The following is a 14772-nucleotide window of genomic DNA, read 5'->3' on the forward strand; positions in this document are numbered from 1 at the left end:
AAAAAAAAAAAAAAAATAGTGCATCCATATCAATTTCCTATTCTCGTGTCACAGTCAAAGCTGGACAAACATGCCTGGCTAAAGAATTGCATGGTTGTTTTCTTTCTTTTCTATTTATGTATTGCTTGAGACATGATCACGTTATTTTGCCCAGGTAGACGTTAAACTCCTGGGGTCCAGTGCTTCTTTTCCTTTGCCTTCAAGTAGCTGAGACCACCAGCATGTACCACCATGCCTGGCAGAGATTCTTTTCTGAACATACTAACTAAGTAGGCCAAGATTTCATTTAGACCAGTAAAAAGAAAGACTGGAAATAAAATTGGAAAGCATTGCTTTTATGAAAGATGTAGCTCAGATCCCGGATTAAATCCACTGTTCCAAAGTTGGGGAGAGAGACACAGAGACAGGTCTTCTTTTTCTGTTTTACATTATTCTTCCTGGTTGTAATTCCTGGAGTGCTTATGTTAGAGGAAAGCATCCCAGCTACAGGGGTTGTTTCCCAGAGACTCTGAGGAGGAAAGCATCACCAGTTCCCTTTGAATTTGTCAAGTGTTACAGTAGTCATCCAATAATGTGACATTACTTATTTTGTCCACTGGAGGGCAGTATACTGCTGCTAGTACCAGGTTCTACAGTGTGACCTGTGAGAACTAATTTATGATCCATAGTTTTAAATCCTCACAGCAACAAGCACCTAAATAAAAGAAGCCCCTTTAGTACATGTGCAGGCATAGAGGAAAAGATGGAAATAGCATTAATCCTGACTCCACTTCCCATTCCTTACTCACGACCCTAGAGTAGGCTAGATTTCCAGGGGTCCTGAAATGCTCCCCATTCATGCTGACTTGTGACATAGGGTGTAGAGTTAATGGTTTCTTGGAGAAAACGGCTGGTCTCTTTAGATTTCTGTGTGTCTCATTCTGGACAGAAGACAAGATTAGGAGACAGGTATTATTGGCCAATTTATAAATAGGGAGACTAAAACTGAGGCCTGAGAAGTCTATTAGCTAGTATAGCAATAGGAGCCCGGCCTTGTCTGGTGCAGTGGTGCATGCCTCTAGTCCCAGCACTCAGGAAGCTGGAACAGGAGAGTTGCTTGAGCCCAGGAGTTGGAGATTACCTTGGGCAATACTGTATAGCAAATCTCTGAAGGAAAGAAGGAAGGAAAGTGGGGGGAGAATTAGAAACAAAGCTTTGTCTCTCTATTCTCACAGCATCCTGTTTTGCCCTTAGCCACGCTAGTATAGACTGATGATAGTCTCTCAGCCACTGAGTGGAAATGATTAGGGCCAAAAAGACTGTTTTTCATTTGTTGCACTAGCCTAGCATGGAGGAGAGTGCTGAGTATACGGGGAAGCATGAAGTGGAGTAAGCCTGGAAAGGAGAGATTATGGGATGGGGTAGAATGCACCTCTACCTAGTGATTCTCCCATTATCAGCTTGGATAAATGAGGACAGACATATCTGGAAAGACAGAGAAGAAATAGTAATGATATTGCCTGATGAATGCATTAGGAATAAAAGCATCCTGTGGGCTTGTGGCCTATTACTACTTCTACCCTGTCAGTGGATTCCTCTCACTCTTGTTTTAAGTGTCAAAAATAGTACCTGATAGGATGTACCTGAAGGATTCCAAATTCTACAGTTGAGTACTATCGTGACCATTGGTTTCCTTTATTAGTGTCCTCATCTAATAAGTGCAATAATCCTGGCAAATTTCTACTGATTGATTATTGGGTGTCAGCCACTGTGCTGGAGGATTGTAAACATGAGCTTATTTCATCCTCACAATGAAGATGAGGGAAGTGTTTTTTAAGAGATTCTACAAAGCTGGATAAGAGTAAGTGGCCCAAATAGCAGATAAGAGATGCCGAAATCAGGGCACACAGACCATGGGCACCATCAATAATGACCATTGGTGCATGCACAAACATTCATATATAATTTTAAAGTGTTACATATTTGTGTACAATAGAAAAAAGGCAGTTAACACATAATGCAACATCGAAACCTTCTTTAGATATAGAAGAATAAACACTGAATTTATACAAACTTTTACAAAGCTCCCTAATACTCCATTAAATACAGTATCTATTTCTTTCACCAGGTTTTTCACCCAATCTAAACTGCTTACTGCTTCTCTCTCTTCAATTCTCCCACCCTCAGACACTGGGGAGGTCACCCTCTCCCTGAACAGCTTGTCCAGGGCTTAGGTTCTAGTGCCCTCTCCCATCTCTTCTCCCCAGCACAACAGTCCCAGAAAACCAGCTTAGGATCTATAAATTGGATGTCAAGTTTCAAATGCCATCTGAAGCTCTTGTTTGTGTGCAAGTATCTCTAAGTACTGGAAATGTGTTGACCTAAAACACACCTGTAAAATCAATGGGGAACATCCTTATAAATGTTCACATTTTGAATGCAGCGTTTCTACTCGGCAAAATGCACCAGTTAAAAACATTCCTGTTCACAACGGCATCCAAAACTAGAGTACTTAGGAAGAATCTGCAGGTGATTTGTGAATACTTAGTGAAGAGTTTTAAAAACAAGAGATTTAAGAGCTGGAGATTTAGCTCAGTGGTTCTGCTGCCTGCTTTGCAAGCGCAAGGACTGGAGTTTGATCCCGGATACTGCCACCCCCCCAAAAAAACAAATGATTTAAGAGAAAACTTGAAAACAATAGAGATGCTTATTGCACTGTGAGATTATGTTGTGCACCCACCACCGTGGTGCTTTGTGTGTGTGTGTGTGTGTGTGTGTGTGTGTGTGTTGGTGGGGATCAAACTCAGGACCTTTCGCTTGGGAGGCAGTGGAAACACTGAGCTACATCCTCGGCCCTCCATGGTTTATTTTGGATTCCAAGCATGTCCTTAGAAAAGAACTGAAGGGGAAAGGGAAAGAAATAAGGAACACTGCAGGTTTACCAGTCCAGAACCAGACCTTTTTCACACAGTAAGGCTTTCTTTTGTTTTCTTTTTTTAAAACAAATACTGAGGTGGGCAGGTGTTTCGGTGCCAGGGTCACGGTTCCTTTCCCCAAGAACAGGAGGGGACTGTCGCAGTGGACGGGTTGGGACGGTGCGATGCTGTGAGCCCCCGGAGCAGCTGCGCTCCACCACGCGCAGATCCCCGGGGGCCCAGGCCGCGAAGCGGTCAGCGCCGCAGTGGCTGCCCCGTGTGTGGTACGCCAGGCCCGGTACTCAATTTGTCGCGAGCAGGAACTTGGCGGCGCCCTCGCAGCTGAGGCCCCACAGCTTCCTGAACGTCTCCCAGCGCTCGCACTGCGCGCCCAGGTCCAGTTCGTTGGGGACGCGGCCGGCACCCGCCGGCTTTGGCGCCACAATGGCCCCAGGAGTAGCCGATCTTTAGGGCGCGCCTGCTGGACCCTCCGCCACCAGCCTTTCCCCTCCATCACCTGGCTGCCACCGCTCCCTGCCTGCCTCGTGGCTCCAGACGGAAACTCGGACAGGTGGGCACTGCGCGCGGCTCCTGCCCGTGACCGCGACGGCCGCACTGGCGGTGAAAGGGTCCTCGGGCCGCTTTCGCCCTCGCCGCTCAGATGTCGATGGGTGCCCCACACTTACGGCGGCATTTGCAGCCTTTCAAGCCAGTGCCCACCCATCCCCATTTCCTAATCAATCATGAGCAGCCCCCTATCTGCTCCAGCAGGATGGACCACTTGTTGAAAGTGATAGAAAGAGACCCTTCACTTCACCCCATTAAAATACTACTGGGGCCGGGGATTAAGCTCAGTGGTTTGGTGGCCTGCCTTGCAAGCGCAAGGACCCGAGTTCAATCCCCGGTACCAAAATAAATAAATTAATTAATTAAATTAAATTAAATACTTCTGCTCCCTGAACCTCCGTCAGCAGGCAGTCATTCACCAGGCAGGTGCTGGACACAGCACTAGAGGGCTCTGGGGCAAGTGTAGACGTGTTAGGCTTTCTATACCCTCCTCCTCCTTTAGAGCCAGCCACAGCTATAATAGCTAACTAAAAGTGTGGCCTTTGCTTTGAGAGGACTCTCAGAGGTGGGTACTAGGAACCCAGAGGAAGGCCCAAGCACATAAGTTGGATGGGTGTATGGGGGGAGCTAGGAATGACACCTCTTATGTCTCCCAGCGGCATGGAGTCCTTAATTATTAAGGAATGTTCCCTTTCTGTTCTCAAGAATTTTCTTTATGAGGAAGTCTACTTACACCTATTTCCGCTTTTTCCAATTAAGATTCCTTTCCTTCCCACCAATTTATTGTTTGTTTTATTTGGTTTCCTCTGTCTCATCCATCTCTTTCTTCTTTCCTGGTTTTCTGTACTTTCCTTGAGTGCTTTATGAGACATTTTCTCAGCAGTTACTCTCCCATTTAAACTATACTTATATGTCTAATCGCAGTCCTCTGGTATCCACTTTTCACCATGGAATCCTCAGTTCCTCATAGATGATTTCATCACTTAAAAGTTGTCTGAGGTATGACATGATTTTCTGTTTTGTATTTTAAGCTATTCTTCCTATTTACTTTTAATCCATACCAATTTATGAATGCAAAGGATTCTGATCCATATATGACTTTCTTGGCTATGACCCTAGGCATATGATAGACTCTTAAAATTCCAGGGTTGTAGTTTGCCCTGTCACTGTGGGGAATCATGGACATTTCACCATTGTTTCTCTTTTTTTCTCATTGAGTTTATTGGTACATTTTAGGTATACAGTACAGTTGCATTCATCATTGGGATCTTGTACCTTTACATGCCATGTCTTGGTTCTCATTTTTTCCCCTTATCCCTGCCCTCCCTTCACCCCCTCCTCCCTTCCCTATTTACAAATACTTTATTTCCATTTTCTCATATTTTTTTATTTTCCCTTATTTCATTTCCCCTACCCTTCCCATTTCCTCTACATCTTTAGTGCTTTTCTTCCTATTATACATTGTCAACTATAACATTAGGATCTTATGTACAATTCTAGTTTTTCACACCAGAGAAACTATTCGGTATTTACACATGTGATTTATTTATTTCACTTAAAAGCATATCCTCAATATGCATCCATTTTCCTATGAATGACACTAGTTTCTCATTCTTTATGGCTGAGTAGTACTCCATTTTATAGAAAAGCCACATCTTTATCCAGTCTCCAACTGCCACCATTGTTTCTTTAAAAGCCACCCTGCAGCTGAGTGATGAGTCTGGAGTAGAACATTAACTTTACCCCTTGTAAGGTAAGCACACAGGCAAGCTATGCGTATGTCACTAGATGATCTAACCGCTTGTCATGTCTTGAAGAATATCATTTCTTTCTCTATCCCAATATAATGTCAAAAGTTCCTTTCAAGTACAAACAGATATATTTTAATCAGATCACCCTGACCACTAACATTAGTCGATCTTTACACATTTGTTAATTAATTTTATCCGGAAGGACTGTTTTCAGCAATCACACGGGCACTAGACCCTTTCTAAGGAAAACATTATGTCAGTTTTCAAATAACATCTGTCTTTCCTGAACTGAGATGAATAGAAAACAGAACCACCATGACCCGATAAGTGTTCCTTGGAATGATGTTTCCAGACCTTCTACTCACATTAAGATCAAATATAAAAATCTCACTCTTTCACCCTGACACTGCAGTCTTCTCTTGCAGTGTATTGAGACACTTAATTTTTCTATATTTCTTAACTATTGGTAAATTCTTTTTACCACTTGTGATATCAGCCTCTCTCACACCCTGCCCTACTCAGCAACCACCTCAGTTCTCTGATGAGTCCAAAAAGGACATTGTTTTCTTTCCTCTCTGTATGTTGGAGCTGAAGCTGGAAGTCTCATTTGTGGACATTGTTGCATTATGTCAAAATCAGTATATGTACATGATTTGCAAATATCATGATAAAAATATGATAAGTACTACAAGAAGCAGATAAAAAATTGGAAATATTTGCCTGGGGAAGCCAGAAATATTGAGTGTATGTTGGCCAGGTGCGTATGTGTGTGTTTGTGTATGTGTATATGTGTAGAAGGGAAGTGAAAGAATCAAGTAATTTCTGTTTTTATTGAAATCTAGTATGATTATTTAACTTTGAAAATCATATGCAGGGGTGCATGAGGCCTTGGGCTCAATCTCCAACCCTGGAAAAAATAAATAAAAAATTATATATATATGTGGAATTTGAGGCTTGATGTTTTTAACGTTACAAATAGTTCCACAATTTCACATAAGCATAAGAAGAAACCACAGAAATGAAAACTGCAATTTTAAGATTAAATTACCCCAAATGCATATAGTTGTTACAACAGCTATTGCCCTTTGTTTGTTCATATCAGTTATCACTATCAGTTAATTGCATGTATTAAGCATGATCAATACAGGAAGTGAGGAAACTTCTGTCTCAGGGGTAATAGAATTTAAAACAGAGACAAAGAGCACAAATTCATAGGCAAAACTTTCTGATGAGAAGGAATAGAAAGGACCTTGAGCTTGAGGAGCTAAAGGGTACAGTACTTAAGGAAAAAATTAGGCTGACCTGTTCACAAAGGAAGGGGAAGCTGTGCAGCATTTGCAGGGGTTAGCTAAAGTCCAGGAATTTGTACTGCACCTGGACAGTTTCAATAGCTGCTTTCTATTCCTGGGCAAACATCTAGGCCTTGAGGAATGAGTGGCCAGCTTTTCCCAGGAATTACTATATTCATTCCATTAATGCACCCATCCCTCATAAATATCCTGGCCTTGTGATAAGGATGGGCCCCTCTACTTGCTAACAGATAATATGGTGGAGGGTTAGGAGGGGGAAGAAAGCACAGTAGCTGTTTGAATGAGTAACAGGTTAAGGATCCTGATACTTGTTTGTCCTCTGTCCCTCTGTGGTTATCCTTAACAGTTTATTTCTTATATCTAGTTTATTCTGGGATCAGTTGTGGTGAAGGCAGCCTGACATTAATGGTGAATCTGTTTTGTGAGGTCTATAAGGTTGTTTGGGTGAGCGAGGGGGTAGGGAAAAACATATGCAGACTTTTAATGGGTAACAGGCCCAGAGATAAAGCCCAGGAGTGCACCTGCCCTTTATCCCCGTGGTGGTTTCTGACTGCCTCATGATCACTAGAGGTTTGAACACCAAGTAGCTGGAGGGGGCAGATGCTGATATGAAAATGGCCTCTTGTTAAATATTGGCTGGAGGAAGGAAGAGGGTAGTATATTTCCATTTTTGAGAATGAATAAATCAAATCTGTAAGAAATGCAAAGGATTTGCTGAAATTTATGAACTAAGTGGAGGGTAGAGCATATTCTCTGGAGTTTGTCTGATGTCAGTCAGCATCCATGTTCTTCTCTGTATCCATCTCTATCTGTCCTAGCCAGTCATGTTGTGCATTGATTTCTGACCTGTAAGACTTTGAGCTGATAAATGACTGTTGGCTTTAGATGCTAAAGGTGTAATAATTTATTTGAAACCAATAAAAAAATCTATAAACATTGTGGCACCTAGATATGGTTGCTGCCATTGCAGATATATACAAATGTGGGTAGGACTTTGTTACTGGGCAGAGTGTGAAGCCTGGAAGAATTTTGAAGTATGTGGTAGAAAAAGCCTAAATCCCAGTGGAGAGACAGGTAGTAGAGGTCTGAGCTTTAAGGACACTGCTGGTGAGAGCTCAGAAGAATGGAGAGCCTTGGTCTTATGAACCAGACAGTGATAGACCAACCATCAAAACATGTTTCATTAAACAGTTGAAGGTAAAGCCAAGTGTGGTGGCGTATGCCTGTAATCCCAGCACTAGGGAGGCTGAGGTAGGAGGATCGCTGTGAGTTCAAGACCACCCTGGGCTGCATAGTGAGTTCCAGGTCAGTCTCAACTACATAGTGAAACCCTGTCTCAAAAAAAACAAAAAACACACACACGCATAAACAATTGAAGGTAGTCTAGAAGTAGATGAAAGGAAAATAAAACCGTAGCAATTCATAAGAGGCATAAATAAAGAAATCAAGGAACAGATTTTTAAAAAAGAAAAACAAATTTAGAAACATTGCTGGATGGGCACGATAGTCGAATTGAGATAGCAGAAGATGCCTTTATTATACTTGAGGACTGATTAATACCATTTTCTGATCTAAGCAAGAGAGAGATAAATATGAAGTGAATGAACAGGTGAAAATATCCATAAAATGTAAGACAACAGCCAAGTCCTAACATCCCTATGATTGGAATCCAGAAGACAAAGTTTAGCTGCAGAATTTTTTTAAGAAAGATAGGCTAAAAATGTCAAAACTTGGTGAAAAATGTTAAGATAGACACACTAAAAAATGAGTGAACCACAGAGAGGAGAAGCACAGATACATCTATGGCAAGACACATGGTCAATACAAACTTGGAAAGGAGCAAGTCCAAAATGATTCGTTACTTGTAGGGTAGTGGTAGTGAAACTATGGCACATGTGCCACAGCAGGCACACAGAGCCCTTTCCTGGTCATGCGAGCCATATTTCCCCAGTATCACCACAGCAGCCTAGCATCAGATAACAGGGCACATAGGGGCCACGCACACGCTCAGACAGGAGTAGCGGTGCCAAGAGATGACATCAGGAGCCACAACTCATTAGCCCCAACTCGTCTGAGATTTTGCTTGACCAGTAAGTGTATTGCCAAAGATAGCTAGCTAGCCAGATTTGCTTAGACTGGCTGTAAGTTTTAATACAGTCATTTTTATTAACACAATATTTTAGCTTTGAGTTTTTTAATGAAAATTTGAAATTTAATATCTAAGATATACCAAAGAAATGTTCTAATTAAAAGACTGAGATTATTTTAATGTTGTACTGTCCCCCTGAAATGTTTGAATCTGTAGCATGATACTTAGTTGTTTCTGAAGACTTTATGAAAACAAGACCAAGGAAATATATGTATATTTGTTTGGATTGGCTGTGAAAAGTCCCCTCTCTGTAAAAAAAGAGAATCAGTCACCAGACACACAAAAGCCATCTTAGGATTCCTATACAGATGGCACATATAGACTGAACAACAGGCTAGGAGATGAGTTGCTTTCTGACAAGTATCAAGGAAGGATCAAATAAATAGATGTTCCACATGAACCGTATCAAGGCATCTTGATCTATAACCTGTTAGTTCCTCATACATCCTTGAAAATTACAGTAGTTTTTCTCTTAAATGTGCTTTAAAATGAAAATTTACATTAGGAATCCAAAGGGAAAAGAACATTGCTGATCATAAGATAGAACAAAAAATAAATGTGATAAAAAGTTAATCTTGTACATAATTTTGAAATGAGGAAGTGAAACAGATTTATGACTCTCACTATAAATGAATACCTCAGATATGTTCCCTTATTTCACTAAAGCCTTCCAAAACACATATAATTAATCTGCCTTTATGGATGAAGGAACCAAGTGAGACCTTGAGAATGAAAGGACCAACCTAATGGACACAAAGTAGTATATGCTGTAGAGAAGGCAGAAAAGCAGAGCTACTGGATACCAAATTATTGAGGACTGGAGAAAGAGACTTTCTTGTGTAGTCTACCTTGCTATGTCTCACTCTTTTTTTCCATTCTCACAAATCCAGCTCTCTAAGCATTTCACCCTACCTCCTCCTCACACTCATAGGCATCTCAGGGCCTTTTCCTAAGATCTTAGTAACAACACTGACTCTGGTCTTTAAAAACCTCTGACATCGGGCCAGGGATTTAGCTCAGTGGTGCCATCGCCTGCCTCGCAAACAAGCACAAGGTCCCAAGTTTGATCCCTGGTACAAAAACAAAAACAAACAAACAAAAACTCTGACATCATAGAGAGTCTGCCATTTTGAGTTGCCCAAGATTGCCATTTCCTGTGTTGATACACTTGTACATCAGTTTGGGAAACACTCATTGTGATAAAATTGTATATGTATTTCAACAGTATTACATGACCTTTTTTAGCTTCTTGAGTATTTGTCTGGTTTTTTTTTTTTTTTTTTTGCAGTTCCAGGGATTGAACCCAGGGCCTCACGCATACTGTGGGGTTCTCTTCTAGCAAGCTACAACCCTCTCCCTGAAGACAGAGGCTGGAAAGGACATTCATCTGGGCTTGTGCCCCTACTTGATGTTCTTTGAATGTGTAACATCTTTACAAAAATGCACTCATCTTCACCGTGACACTTTCATAAGGCAATATAGTAAGAAAACAACAGAGGCTAGCATATAACAAGCGCATATTTGTGTTAGCTCTTGCAATTGTTTCTTATTAGTCATGGAGCAAAAATTCACATGGAATCTTTGTCTCAAGTGCACATAGCCTGAGGTGTAGGCAGCACTTAAAACCACTAGGGAGCTGTCATCCATACTTCTTTGACATGAAAATGGAGTATAGTGCAATTCAGAGGATAAAGTCACATAGCTGTGAAAAAGAAGAGAAAGGAAGGAAACAGGCCTTCTGGATACTTACTAAGCTCCCACTCACCCAAGGCCCGGTCATTTCCCAATGTCTCATGTGAGAAAGGAAGATAGCCTCTTACACAGTGCACAGTGTGACTAGGGTATTGGTAGGGATTCCCTGGGTCTCTGGGAGCACACAGAAGGGACACACACTACTAGCCAACGTAGCAAACTGTTCTGGACCTTGCTTCCCTCATTTATAAAATGGTTATAGAACTACATATCTCCTAACTTTTTAAGTATTTCACATGTCGTGATAGAAGAAGAATCTCATGCCCCCATATATATCGAGTGGACAGCAGAAGTCATCTATCACCATTAACACAACATATGTTATCATACCAAGATATTTCAATCAAATGTAACCAGGCTTGGTGGGGTCTTCTTGGGACTAAGAAGTACATAAATTAATTTGTTGAGCCCATACCTTTCCCCTACACCATCCCAGCCAGACATCGGTAGAGATTCCACAAGCAATTCCTGAGACTTGCCTCTCTTCACACCCTCCTCCATGTAGGAAGCATGGGGACCATGCTGAAGTGTGTGAAGTGTGTTGATGTTACCACTGTGTCTCATTTACAAAAACAAACTGTAAGTTTTTGAATTGTAGTTAGGTGAGTTGTAGATCACTGGTAGAGTCATCTGTCTGTTTAGCAATGTTGAGGATTGAACTGAGAGCCTCAGAAATACAAGGCAAGTGCTCTACCACTGGACCATAACCCCAGCCCCAGAATTTAAGTGTTTGAAGTGGGCACGAAGTCACCGTTGGTTTCTACAGTGATTTCATGCTCACAGTTGGACATTGAAAGATCTGGCAACACCAGGATGGGCTGAAGATCTCCTGGTGGGGAAACCCAAATAAAGACCTTTTGGTGTCTGAAAGAAATTCTTATCATGGAGTAGCAATGTCTTGTGTACAGAAAGCCCAGGGCACATGCCTGCTGCACCAGAGGACTCTCATCTCTTCAGTTTGTCTGGTCTCACATCAAGGCAGAATAGTGTCAGACAGGAAGAGAAACTGTCTTTCTTCAGTGTATCTTTGTGTTTACTAGAAAATCTTTTTCTAGAAATGCTCTGATTCAGACTTTATCTTCTTTCTTCTCCTCTTTCTCCTCTTCCTTCTCCTGCTTCTCCTCCTGTTCCTCCTCCTTCTCTCTCTCCCTCTCCCTCTACCCCTTCCCTTTTCCTTTCCCCTTCTCCTTCTTGAATTTAATCTTGCTAAATATGAAAGATCTATATTCCATGGAAATGGATGCTTATATATCTTATATTAGAAGAGATTCTAATTCTAGGTAAGATAAAAGAAAAAGAGAGTTATCCTTTGACATGACGCAACCAAAGAGAGTAGACAAAATATAGAATACAATGGTGTCCCAAATTTTGGACATAAAGCAGTCAGAGTAATCTGTAGGGTGGGTGAACATAGGCAGAGCCTAATGGACACTCTGAGTACTGGCAGATGCAGTAGGAATACTAGTCCATCCTAGAGAAAAGGAGATCCTGCCTCATTATCTCATGTGTGCAATCTAAAAAAGTGGATCTCATAGACATAAAGAGTACAGTGGTGATGACTAGAGGCTGAAAAGTCAACTCTCAGGGAATTTCAGTTAGGAAGAATAAGTTCAGGAAATCTACTGTATATCATGGTGACTCTAGTTAATAATAGCATATTAATTAAAATTCATGAGACTGTATTTTAAGTGTTCTAACCAGAAAAATATCATGTGAGGGTAATTTGCTTCATTTAGCCATTATACAATGCACACATATGTCAAATATGCTGTACACCACAAATGTATATTTGGCAATCAAAATAAACAAATGAAAGAGTTTTTAAATACAAGAAGAAGTAAATGTACAAATACATTCATAACCACGCTTAGGATCTCTTCTTCCCATGACATAAAAAAAATAATAACTCAAGGTGCATCAAAGATGTACATAGAAGAGCAAGGCATATCAACCTCTTAGGAGAACAATGAGAGAAATTACTTCTGACCTTCCTTCTGATTCTTGAGATGAATCCCAAACATATTTTGCTGGTAGGGAGCCAATTCCTGAGCATCAGACTCAAATGTCCAGTTACCCAGTGTACATCCTGGGTGTTTTCATAAGCCACTTCAAAGGCAGATTACATCTCACAAGTCACCAGCAAATATGTGCAGGCCCCCATGTCCAATACAGCTGTCAGTTCTTCAAAGAATTACCCTGGTACTACTCAGTCACCCAACTCTGAAACCTTGCCTCATAAAGGTTTGAATGAATCCAGCTTACTGGTTGCAGAAACACCAGGCTACTGAGGAGACATCAAATGAGTAGAGAGACCCAGTACCATCTACGCTCACACATCAACCTCACAGAGCCTTAGACAGAGTCCAGTAAATTTACTCTAGTATACTAATCAGCTCAGTCTTCTACCTCCTGTAATGAGGAAACTTCTCAAACACCTCCTACTTTAGGGAAAAAATAATAGAGCTCAGGAGGAACTCTCAATTTCCTAACATCAAGTAGAAGACACACCTGCAACTGTATCTCCAGTTGTTATCTTCCTTCTACTCATGACAGAAATATCACTCTTGATGTTGAAGGATAAGCCCTCAATGTGTGCTTTGAATCTCATCCCTCCCATCTTTGCAGGCATCCTACACTATGAATTATGTATTTCTCTCTTTATCCCTTCCTCAATTTGAGCCTCTCCTTCTTTAACACATCTTTTCCATCAGGACTAGTGCATGCTCTAGTAACACTTTAAAACACTGTAAAAAGAAATATTCAAAAATCCAAAGCACCTTCCTTCTTCCTCACATTTCCATCTGGGTGCCACCTTATCTCTTCACATTCACAATGAAACTTACAGTTCTCTGCACTTGTCATATTTCCTTTGCCTATTCATTCTAGAACAGGCTTCTCCCTCCCTCCCAAGAAAAATTTCAGCAGAATTGCTCTCTCAAAGAGCCACAGTGATGCTCGTGGTATTAAATATAGTAGCAACGTCCTATCCTCATGCCACCCAATGTATCAAGAGCATGAAGAGGATCTAATACTGCTTCCTTCCTGAAAAAATACTATTCACCTCTCAGTTTGTTGTTTTCTTCTGAATGAGCCACATTTTCCTATTTCTTTGTATGTGATGTGTGTTTTGTTGAACACTATATATTTGAATATTATAATGTGGCAATATTTATAATCAGATTCTCTGTTTTTCCTGGGGCTTTTTCCATTCCCGAATTCTGAATGTTATAGTCATTCATTTATGTAGAGATTTCTCCAAGCTATTCTGGGAGCTTTCACTTCCTCCATGTCTGCTCATTGATGTCTCTGTTCCCTTAGCTTTGATTCGTCTTGTGTTTTGACAGCAATTTCTTTGAAAACCCAGCACAAAAATAAATGAATAAATACACGCACACAGTACTTCTAATAGTCTTTGTGGATTTGTTCTGGGATGGCACACTACTGTAACATTTAGCTGGGTCTTTTACAAACATGCTTTAGCTTTCACTTCCTGCTTCCAATGAGTCCAGAGGTCACTTGAAGCTTCACCTGAAGTCCTGGGTACACATTCCTGGCTTGAATGGGCCATCCTGAGTAAAGAAGAATTGTCTTGGGCTGCATATAAAATATAAAGTGTAGGTAATGTACATACATAACAAAACTCCTTTTGGTTTTTTGTTTGTTTTGTTTTTTTGGTACTGGGTATCAACTCAGGACCTTGTACTTGTGAGGCAGGTGGCAGCACCACTGAGCTAAATCCCCAGACCCGAACTCCCTTTGTTTCTTATATTGTTATTACAACACAGGCTTGTCTGATCTATGGGGTGCAGATTGGACACACCAATTAGGGTTTTCTCAGATCTTAGCAAGTATCACCTGTGGCCATGCACCTAGCTTTCTATACTCCCGGCATACACTGGTGCTTCTGAATGCTCCAATTTGCCCCCACAAAAAATCTCTCTTCCTACCTTTTGCTCCCAGTCTCTAGGCCATCCTTTGCAGGTTTCAATCCTAGTCTTTTGACTCAAAAAGCTGTAGTGTTTTTTCTCTGTGTTTACAATGTTTTCAATAATTCTCCATCATGTTTCTGCCCTGAGCGAGTTCCAAGATAAGCAAAACAGAGAGGAATGTCTTGCATCTCTCCTTCACACAGCAGTTTGGCTAGAGCAAAGGAATTTTTCAATAAGGTCTCCTTTGCCCCTCCCGGTACTAGATACCAATGTTTTACATTGTGGATATAGAACTCTGTACTTAAGAGCTCCACCAAATCAGAGAAAGATGCATCAAGGGCAAATAAAAATGCCAAAAGTTGCCCTACCGTTTTGTTCTTCTGGATTTTTTTTTTTTTTTTTTTTTTTTTTTTTTTTTTT

The 14772-nt window shown here is 41.0% G+C and overlaps 1 protein-coding gene across 1 annotated transcript; it reads right to left on the reverse strand.

Moving 5' to 3' along the window:
- Positions 1-2917: 2917 nt before the first annotated feature.
- Positions 2918-10924, reverse strand: LOC117284762 (centromere protein V-like protein 1). Its single transcript, XM_033760479.1, is given in 3 exon segments — positions 2918-3595; positions 10244-10373; positions 10839-10924. Coding segments are annotated over 3 exon segments (894 nt in total).
- Between the last annotated feature and the right edge of the window lie 3848 nt (positions 10925-14772).

This window comes from Fukomys damarensis, unplaced genomic scaffold (genome assembly GCF_012274545.1).
Source record: "Fukomys damarensis isolate Sample0158 unplaced genomic scaffold, DMR_v1.0_HiC HiC_scaffold_39, whole genome shotgun sequence".
Lineage (NCBI taxonomy): Eukaryota > Metazoa > Chordata > Mammalia > Rodentia > Bathyergidae > Fukomys > Fukomys damarensis.